Genomic DNA, 10,940 nt, shown 5'->3' with positions numbered 1-10,940 from the left:
ACCAGCCAGTTAACTGTCCATCTTACTACCTCTTGTTTGCCCATAACTGTTTTTTGTATTATCAAAACTAAATAGATGAGTCCAATCCCTGTCCAATCCTCATAACATCAGGTTGTCCAAAGAATCATAAGCTTTCCTTGGTGTCTTGAGACATTCTGTGCAGAAGAGCTTCTGCTTCTGGAAAGGTAGCTTTTCTGAGCTGTTTCTGCAGAGTGGTTCCTTCATCATGCAAACCTTAGGAGATACAGTAACACTGAAAATCTACTTCTACTTAACAAAAGTTTTATAAAAAAAAATTGTTTTTTGACAACTTGTGGTCTAGCCTGAGTTCTCCCCTCTGGCCACCAAGATGTCTGTCAGCACTGTAAAGTGTTTTGGGAGTTGGGATTCCTTTTGGGAATTCTCTCTGAAGGTTTTCAACATATTCTTCTTAATTCCACTTAGCAGCTAATTTTTTGAATGATGCAACTCTGCTGTTGTAAACAAACAAGAAAGTAGAGAGAGGCAGTTATCTTGATTGGACCAATTTCATTCCTCCTGTAATACAGTTAATGTGATATGAGCATAAATGGGCAAGTTATTTTCCTCCTGAGTAGAATGAAAGTAAATTGAACTAAACCTGACCTTAATCGAAAGATGATGATATAATTACCTGCTGCTGCATATTTAAAGAAGAAGAGATGTCATCACTGACAGCAAATTTTACAGAAAAATTTTTTTCTCTGTAGATCACAGTGGAATCCTGACACTGCTTTGCATGAAGGACACGTTGTCTCAGCACAGGAGCTGACTGCACTCTTGCAACCTGTTTTTACCCAGAATTCCAGAAACCTTATCTTGTTTCTGCAAGATAAGGTATGTAACATTCATTCCTTTTCTCTCACCAATACCAAGTGCAAGTCTGTACCTAAATAAGATGCCATGGCTCCTTCTCACCAATCTACTTTCTTTGTTTTTCAGCTTAGCATAGATGATTTCACATACCTCAGTGCATCCTACGGTAACAAGAATCCATTTCAAAACGTTCAGGCAAGCATTTCTCTCTTTTATTTCTTTATATGCATATTTAAAATTAAAAAAGATATAAGAAAGATGCAAACAAACAATAATTGTGAAAATTAAACTGAATTGCAGCAGTTTTCTTTTTAAATTATTAATTGAGATTATTTCAGTTTAAGTAGATGGGTTAAAGAAAATCAACTGAGTTTGCTGGAGTGTTTTGTACCTATTTCATTTCTGAAGATCAAGTTTTCAGAATTCATTGTAACTGACAAAATTGTTCCTAAACATGCTGCAATTTTGTAATGTAAAAAAAAAATATAAGCTTCCAGACTGACACCCCAAAATTGTTTTGAAGCCATAGGAAGAAAAGAAGTTATAGGAATCAATTATTTATTCCTGATTTTCAGAATTGAACATCTATTTTATTTTCATAGAAATTGAAGCTCTCTTAACTCATGCAGTGGTTTAACTGTTTCAAATTTGAATGTAGTTAATATATGACTAGATACTGGATTCCTTTAATCTTCTTGAAAAAAAGACATGCTACTTGAGAAATTTGAAATCAACTCCAGACACAGAATCTAAGAGGGATTCCTCCTGAGCTGATCAGCAACTTTACCTTCTCATTCAGGAGTTTTACAGGTTTTATGCACGGCATCTCTGGTTATACTTACATGACAGTTTATTGAACTGTAGTTAGACAAAGGAAGTGTTGACATGTCATTCCTGTAGGCAGAGCAGGATGAACAGAGCTATTCATAATGTGACTGGTTTCAGGGCACATGAGGAAGTGTAAATTCCCAGGCACCACACAGCAAGCTGTATGTGTAATTAAATACACAAATATTCACATATTCCCTGTCTCTACATCTATACTAAGAACCTCACGTCCTCCTTGTGTCACTGATACTGGAGATCTTAATCTCTTTGCCATAAAACAGCATTTTAACACTGATGCTGGAACAAAAGCAACTATTCAGAGTATGTACATGGGTTTTCTGAGGAATGAATGGGAGTAATAATCATTTGTAGCATAAGGACCAGCGGGTTACACTCACAGGCCGATGGAGTGGTACTGCTCTAGTATGCCTTACCTTCTCTGGGTTTAAAATCTATGCAAGGCTGTTTCTGGAGCAAATTTTGTTACTGCTTGACTGCAAAGGTGGTTTGATTTTGGAAGCTGTGTGAAATGTAGACATGGCACTGCAAGCTCCTAATGATGTGGTGGTCTTACTTAAGTAGGCCCTAGGTGTTGAAGTGTAGGAATATTGAAGTATTTAAAACCTTCTTCTTTTGCCTTGTAATCAGGACTCCATCAGCACTGTAGATAGAATTTACAGCCAGGGGCTAGATTTAAGTCCAGAGACTGATGGGTTTAGAAATTGGGTGTATACTGAGTAGACTGGGGACTTACTAAGGTTAGTGAGGAGGTCCTCAGCTAAACAAAGAGTCATGATTAAGTAAATCTTTGGTCTGTATCTGGCAGAACAAAGATTTAAACCCAGGTTTTCAACAAGCTGAATAAATGTCAGTAACAGGTTGTTTGCTTTTTGACCTTGCCTCTGTTCCGTTTCTCTCTTGGAGCTGAGAAAGTTTTTCTCATTACAGTTTCTTTAAAACTGGAAAGTTTCTTTTGACAAATTGCTCACCTTAACTGCAGTACTTCCTAGGTTTGTTCTGTTGGAGTTGGCAATTTTAATACTTTTCTGGCATAGTTTTGTGGAGGTGAGGTGTTGCAATTTGAGTGAAGGAAAATGAGATGTATAAATTAAATATTACTTTTTCACTTAGGTGTTCATATGGAGATTTTTTTCAATATCTGTTGCATAGACTTGTAGTTTTTAGGGCCAGAAAGAATCTTTACAATCATTCAGTTCCATCTTGTATGCAACAGAGGCTACAAAAATTTCCTCAGTTGCTATTGCATCAGTTGCACTTCACTTGAGCTACTTTGGGAAATAAATCCATTCCTAATCATGCTATGAAAGACTATGTCATAATAGTCACAGAACACAGGACAAAGTGAAGGTCAGGTCTGAATGTTCTCACTGGGAAAATTAAAACCTTTGATGTTGCATAATAAAAAATGTTTATACCTTTGCACTCTATATTATACAAGTGATTCATTAAGCTATAATAGATGTTCCATGTCACACAAAATTATTTACAAACCTAAACTGGAGATCTCATTTAAAATGTATATGTGCACATAGCAGCATGTGTACTACAAGAAGGAAATGTTATTTGTAAAAGAGTTGTAGGCTTGTAAACCACAGAGACATTTGCAGATATTAGATTTGTTCAGCTACATTAGCAGCTGTTTTGAGCTTTTGGGATCAATACACTTGTATGCAATAAAAGAATTCTATTTCCAGTTAATACAAAGGGAATCTTATAGGTAGATAATTTATCTTAAACATTCAAAGAACTTTAAAATTAAATAGTAAAACACAAAGATTAGCACTTGGGGAACATTTTTGTCAAGCAGCCACCTACCCTGCGAACTATTTTTCTTTAATATTAGCTTTGGCTTTCCCTAACGATGCTCAGCTCCTTAGAACTGCAGCATATGGTAACACACACCAATTAGTGGCCAGCTGTGCAGCTGCATAATTATTATTGCAAGTCATTGCCATTCTTGGTTCTATATCTCCATCTTATCCTCACTCAGTGGTCATAAAGTGAGGAGTACTATTTAGTCACATGTGATACAGAGGTCCTACTATAGTTTTGATTGTTCCCCTTCTCTTTACCTCTTTTAGTTTTATTATATTATTTTTCAAAAAGGGGGCATGCAGAACTGCATAATAATCCAGATGTAAGTTAATCATAGATTTATTTAGTGACATGATGATGTTTTGCTCTCTAGCCTTTTCTAAAAATCTACTAATAATTGATTTTTCAATTCTGATCTCTATCAGCCACTGAATCAACATTTTCAAAGAGCTGTTGTGCCTCTTAAAGTTTCATTACTGAAGGGTTCTGAGTCTAGTATCTATTATTGTGTACATAAAATGATTGTTGATTTTTTCCCCACCCTGTGCTTTGCTAATATCAATTTACATTGCATCTCATCAGTTACTTTGTTGCCCAAGAGGTTGTACAAGAAGTTACTTCTGCAGTTCATCAGCTCTTGCCTTTACTACCTTTAATAATTCAGCATAATCAGTAGATTTCATTAGCTCAGTATTTATGCCTTTTTACCAGATAATTTAGGAACATATGGAACAGAACAGATCCCAGTACAGGAACAGATACTTTTTTCTACCCCTTGCTTGCTATCTTTTTACCTACTCTTTATCTATCCTTTACCTACCTCCATGTGAAGACTGCCTCTCTCATGCTAACGCAGCTTAATTTCTTTAAGGGTCTTTGCTTCAAGACTGCCAGGTGCCTTTTGTGGATCCAAGTGCACCATGCCAGCTAGAGCTCCCTGGTGTACATGCCTATTGACTCCTTCAGAGATTGCTCAGCAAAATTGTGAGGCACAACTTATTTTTGCAAAAATCATGTCAGCTTTTTTCCTTCCTTGTTACAATCTGTATTTTATTCTTTGGAATGGTTCCTCCCATTCTTGGACTTCAGGTTTGCTTCTTTATAGTTCTTTGGATCTGTCTGTAAACCTTGAAAAAAAATCTGGTGTCATGTTTGCCACCATACAGTACAGTGGTATGAAGGTTTGTTCAGAAAATACTTTCTGTAGCTGCAACATATTTTATCATCTAAAGTAAATCAGAACAATTTTCATTAAAATCATAATATATAGCTTTATGCATACATTTGGAGAATACAGGTACAGTGTAAAAGTCTGTAAGATTAATAATAATTGGAAAGTTAAAGTGCAACAATGATTATTTTCTTTGCAGTTCTTACTGTGTGTAGAAACAAATGTGCTTCCAAATCTGTTTGAATAGATTTTTCTTATTTATAGATAACCCATTGACCAATGCTGTAGAAATAAACACAATATTTTAATATTTTAAATGACATACTCACAGGTAAAAGAATTAAAAGATCTCTTTTACATGGAAGAGCCTACCTACTTTGGATGTAGGTTCCCAGATATTTTCAGAGACAATATAGGAGCCTTTTTCCCAATCAATACTTCTATTATAGAACTGTCTCTCAGCTTTGATGCCAAACATAAACTAGTTCAGAACAATGAGTATGAGTACATGATCTTTTATAGATAGATACATGAATGTAACAAAGATTTTGACAATAGGTTTTTGCTGATAGACCTAAATTTACTCCATTCCAGGTTCAAATTGCTTAGGTGTATGGGACAGTTTAACTTAGCTGGCAGCCAAAAAAGACACAGCCACTCACACTCCCTGACACTTTTCCCCTCATCCAGGGAATAGGGGAGAGAAGTGGAGGGGTAGAGGTGAGGAGACTTGTAGGTTGAGATAAGAACAATTTAATAATTAGAGTACAATAAAATTAAAATAGTAATGATAATCATAATGATAACATCTATATGTGTATACATACATATATATATATATATATATATCTACACACTTATATATCTGTGAGTAATGCACAGTACAATTGCTCACCACCTGCCGATAGCGATCCTGGTGGAGCGAAAAGGAACTCTGAAACCAAAACAGCGATCCTGAAAAAGCAAACTCGAGCGATTCCTGAGAGAATTCTGCTCCCCTCCTTTTCCAGTCAGCCCCGGTTAATATACTGAGCATGATGTAGTACAATATGGAATATCTTATTGACATATTAAACTGTAAATTCTGAGTTTTGCTAACTGCTACACTTTCCCCTTCCTAGTCCTTTGCACTTGCAAACTGCCCAAGCACAGTGTCCTTGTACTTTATCAACATTCTTCTCATAACAATCACCACTGAAACCAAAACACAGTGCTTTCTAGCTACTAAGAAGAAAATTAACTCTATCCTAGCAAAAACCAGGACAGTATAATATCACTTCAGTTATGTAACACTGAAACCAGAGCTGGCCAAGTAAGTTCAAGCACAGCTTTTTCATAGTGCAGCTACTTTGCTTCAAGATGTCTAGAAATGTGGACAGAGTCATTCCACACCTACCTTCAAAAAAACCTGAAGGGTTTTCTCATATTGGATATGTAATCCAATAGTGAAGTTTCTTGTAATATTTCACTCAGGAGAGGTGCTTCAGGGGACACTAAAGAAAGTAAATGTACTCATAATCAGAGTAAGCATCCCATAGACAGATTATAGGTTCTGGCATTTAACGTAGGAAGTTCTGCTATCAGTCCAGCAGCTCAATAGGAGGTTTTCTTCCTGCTCCTTCTCCATCACTCTCTCCCTCTCTCTCTCCCTTTCCTAGCTACTGTGTGGTTGTACCTTTTTGTTTAGTCCTTTAGCAGAATGCAACATCAGCTGTTTCTCAGTAGTCCTCTTCATTCTTCATCCTCTTTTGGAGTTCTCATGTTTTGAACGTGCATGGTAGTTGAAATCCTAAAATGCATAAAGCAACATGTGGGTATTGTAAAGACAAGCGTGCAGTGGCCAAATGTCAAGAAGGATAAACAAGAAGCATGGGATCGGAATGGCTGTCTGAGACTAATGAGTAGACATCCAGCTGTGTCTGCCTTTCAGATGGAAAACCGTTGACTACCAGTGGCTGGAAGGTGAGACAGATGGCAGTGCGGGATTGGTTAGGAGCAGAGGCACAATTCAGATATTAGTCAGTAATAATGCATTTTATATCTTATTTAAAAGATATAAAGTGAGTAATCTGCTTAATATATATCCTTAGAAGAAGTGGCTGCTGCCATTCTGGCTGCTGCTAGGGGGCAAGGGATTAAAATATTGAAAATAAGATAAAATAATTGACTCAGAATTTTATCTCTAAATTCATATATGCAAGCACACCAAAATGAAACATATCATCTTTTCCTTCCAGGCAGTGCTAAAAATGCTACTCAAAGACCTGTGAACCAGATCAGTGCTTTCTGCTCGATTTTAATTTCTGCAGTTATTTTTCTAACAGTCTGGCAAATCAGACAATAGTGCATAATCCTCCCTTATGAGCATCTATAGAAACATGAAAATAACTAGTCTTTGCTTAGGAAGGAAAACATGTGAGCAATAGAAAGAGACAGAGCAGGTCAGAATAGTGGTAGGCAGTCGGAGAACAGACAAGAAGGAAAAAGAGTAGGAGGAGAAAAATGTTAGCAACACTATAACACTTGCATCAGTTTGAGGGGGAGAGAGTCTATAACAACTTGAATATCTGAATTTTGGATCAAGTGATAGACTCAATCTAGACTTAAACATAGAAAATAGGAAAGCAAAGTTAGCAAGTTGTAAACTAGGATTCAATGAAAAAATATCTTCAAATATTCTTGTTAAATTTGAGGTACATTAATGTCGATCAGTCTCGTCTCCATCTTGCATTTTCTTTCCCTGAATATTTCAAGGTAATTTGATTTTGAAGAAAATCCTTTGGAAAAGAATTTTTTTGACTATGCAGTTTTCAACTGCATAGAACAAGAATGTTTTTAAATGCATTTCGCTCAAGTATTTTCATCAGAAACTCAGCTGTGAGAATTATAAATAAAGTGATAGATACTCTGAAGTTTGATTATCTGAGCCAGTTCAGCCTGAGCTTTATAATTTGTATTTTGAGTAGAAAGACAGAAAGTACATGACATGAAATTTGGATGTGTCTGAAGGCTCTGTAGATTCTGAAACATGTAGCTTTCTTTAATTAATAGTTACAAATTAGACACTTGTCTGTACTTTGTGCTGTACCACCAGGATGTACACAAGGAAAGGGTATTTATTATGCAAAGTATGACACTATACTGAATAGGACTGCTGGAACGTGAGGTGTCTGACAATGATCCTTCTCACCACTGGATGTTTAGTTAGATGGTCATCTGATAAACTTTGCTTTTAGCAGCACTCATAACCCATCTCTCCAATACATTCTTAGCCTGAGAACTTCTACATCATCTGTCTCTCCTCTTACATCACATGTGTGTAAAGCACAGTAAGAATCTGATGTCACCAAGTATCTTAACCTTGCACCAAAAAAGTGCAGGAATAAGAGCAACACAAGTGTCCTTTCACTATCCCTTTCCAGGACCAACCTGCAGCCAGCATCAGGCTGATGGGAACTCATGTAGTTTTTGCCATGGTGATTCCTTACCTTGATTATTAAATTAAGGCTACATTAAAAAAAAAAAAAAGTTTGTGTTTAATTATTAAGCAAGTAAATAAACTGTTCCTAAATTTATTACAGGAATTTCTTCAGTCTTCTCCTTCATCTTTAGTTTTGCCAGCTGTTGACTGCAAGGCTACCAGTTATCTTCTGAGCTTTCTTCAGGAGTCAGGAGATTGGAAGTTAATAAACATAACTAATCTTGATGTCTCTCAGCTGGAACTGAATACGTCTAAACCAAACTTACTGGTGGTTCAGCTAAAACCACTTGTCAGGTAGGAGTCTGTCATAAACAAAACTGACCTAAATGTGTTCACGATTTTCAAAGCTTTTGAAAATATCACTTGTATTCAGGAAATTTAAAAGCCAAAATGAAAGCTGACAGGGTTAGTAAAGTTAGTAAAGTTATTTTTCTTGCAATGGTGAACTTAGTGGTTTTTAAAGTCCCCTGATGAGCTTACCAGGTGTAATATATTAATTATATTGAGAAAGTCAGTTAGGCATTCCTATTTTTTCTGCCTCATTATATGAGAACAAAAGGACAACTAATAAAACTAAATGGCAACACACTTTTAGTAGAAAGGCTGAATTATTTTATGCAACACATGATTAACCTGCAGAATTAATTGCTAGAAGGCATTCCAGGGGTCAAAACAACTGTCAGGACAAATAAACATGCAGACAAACTTGAAGTTAATATGGATAAATAGACTGGTTTTCATCACTCTAGAAGGAAGAAGAGGGCTATAATTCTTTATGGTTCCAAGACTATGACAACTGTCATCTTATGGACGTAGAGAGAGACTGTTCCTTTAGTTGAATGTATATTTTGAAGATATAAGGTATAGATGTATCAAGTCCCTCTGCTCAGCCTCTCGTGCTCTTTCTTCTTCCTAGCCTGTTACTTGGGCATTGGTACACGTCAGGATACAGTGCATGTACCAATAGGTCCTAAGGAAGTGCAGTTATAGCTATCACATCACCTCACAAAAAAACCGTGATACCCATTTTAAGGAGCTCATGTACAAATGTTAGGCAAGGGGTCCACACCAAATGAAAAGAAAGTTGCGCAGAGATTGGTCAAAACAACATCAGTAGTCTGGCTTCTCTGGCCAGGGATTTGATGAATCAGCTGAATGGTTTGAGGGGTTTGAGGAATTACCTGAAGATGTGGTCCTTGTACTATTGATGGCTTTGCAGAAGGAAAGGATCATAAAGAGGAGATGAGAGAATGATGGAGGGACTGGGGCTGGCAGTTATCCTTTTACTAGTCAGTGTCTTTGTACATTTCTGCTTCATATTGTTCTTGCCTAGAAAATATCTTAAATTATTTTTCTCCCACTCTTTTTGTAGTGGTTTAAATGAGATTTCCACCCTGGAAGCAATTGCTGAAAATGGTAAGCAATATGATCAAGATATAACTAACATTTCATCGTTTAAGTCTGTGTTTTCACTTGAGCAGAATGTATTCTCTAGTTCCTGGTTTTTGCTGTGATACTGCTATTTAAAGGTTTTCTTTTTCCCCCATCTATAGTTCTTATAAGCACCCAGCTATCAGTGTTGAAGTACTGAACGTCTGATTCAGTACAGCTCTGTGACCTGAAATGTAGTGATAATTCACCTCTTCTTCAGGCAGGGGCCTTTGCTCATGCTCAGAGATACTCTCAGTTCAGAAGACACACCCCGCATCTCCGTGCAGCTTGGACTGCCTCCTTGGATCTTACCTCACACACCGGCAGCTGAAGGCGTCAGGCTCACCTGGCAGTTCAAAGATCTCAGTCTCAATCAAGGGTGTCTGAATGAATAGGAAATATTTTCCTAGTCTTTGTAAAACAGCACTCATGCCCTTCACAACCTTTGGTTTTAGACTCTTCTATTGGTTTTGCAGGTATTAAAGACTACTTGTTAAAGTTGAATCTCACCATATAACACTATAATAGAACTTTTCTTGCCTAGGATCTGGGTGAAAAACAGGTGCCATACACCAAAGAGGCACTGAGAAGCATCTGGTTTTTTGCAGAGCTTTTGCTTACTACTCTAAATTAGAGATCAAGTTATAAAGTCTGCAAATCACTGTAGTGGCGGTTTCAGGGACATACAGTGAAATGTAGTGTAGTGGGCTGATAATGAAACAGTGTCCTTAGTGCCTATGACTGTTTCTGCCCAGAGCTGGGGGTGTAAAACCAGAAGCAGATTTGAAAATCAAGGGAAAATACCTTAGTACTGGAACCAGTGGTGTGTCCTTTTTGTTTTTGCGCTGCTCCAAAGTGAGTGTGGTTTTTGTACTTAAAGAAGCAGCTGGATTTCCATCTCTGAATTGCAGAGTTGTTTAGTTCTCTTTTCCTCAGAACATATTTGATGGGAAAAGCCTTGGCTTAATGTTAGCCTTGGCTAAACATTAGCTTTTTCTTTATGGGACATTTCTTTCATCAGCTGCACAAACTCAAGAATAACCTTCTCAAATCCTGCTTCAGGCTACTTTGTTTTGGAACAGCAAAGTTAATGGGGGACCTGTGGGATCATGGAGGAACAGGCTATACTAACTTTCCAGTTAGTGTCAACTTACTGTTATCAGGAAAAAGGTGTATGGATCAGGGAAGATGAGCAGCTTTCTATGGCCAACTGCAAAATCTGCAGTATTAGTATACTGAAAACTTAGTATTCTGCACCTCAGCTGTGCTCTAGAAAAGTGGGAGTGTGGGCTGAATCCTCACCTTCTGGTTTATTTGCCAAAGCAGCCACTCAATGCCTTTCTGAATAAAAATTCAAAA

General features: G+C 37.1%; 1 protein-coding gene across 1 annotated transcript in view; it reads left to right on the top strand.

Moving 5' to 3' along the window:
- Positions 1 to 728: 728 nt before the first annotated feature.
- Positions 729 to 10,940, top strand: part of LOC104522963 (V-type proton ATPase subunit S1) — a gene marked incomplete at both ends in the record, with an annotated part of 37,094 nt that continues 26,882 nt past the window's right edge. Inside the window, 4 exons of the mRNA XM_010165390.2 lie at positions 729 to 855; positions 961 to 1,029; positions 8,251 to 8,444; positions 9,523 to 9,566. Coding sequence (XP_010163692.2) covers positions 729 to 855; positions 961 to 1,029; positions 8,251 to 8,444; positions 9,523 to 9,566 — 434 coding nt within the window. The remainder of the gene's footprint in view (positions 856 to 960; positions 1,030 to 8,250; positions 8,445 to 9,522; positions 9,567 to 10,940) is intronic.

This window comes from Antrostomus carolinensis, unplaced genomic scaffold, assembly GCF_000700745.2.
Source record: "Antrostomus carolinensis isolate BGI_N321 unplaced genomic scaffold, ASM70074v2 scaffold12763, whole genome shotgun sequence".
Taxonomy (NCBI): Eukaryota; Metazoa; Chordata; class Aves; order Caprimulgiformes; family Caprimulgidae; genus Antrostomus; species Antrostomus carolinensis.
Note: the sequence above shows the minus strand (reverse complement) of the source record. Positions and strands in the feature narration are given on the sequence as shown.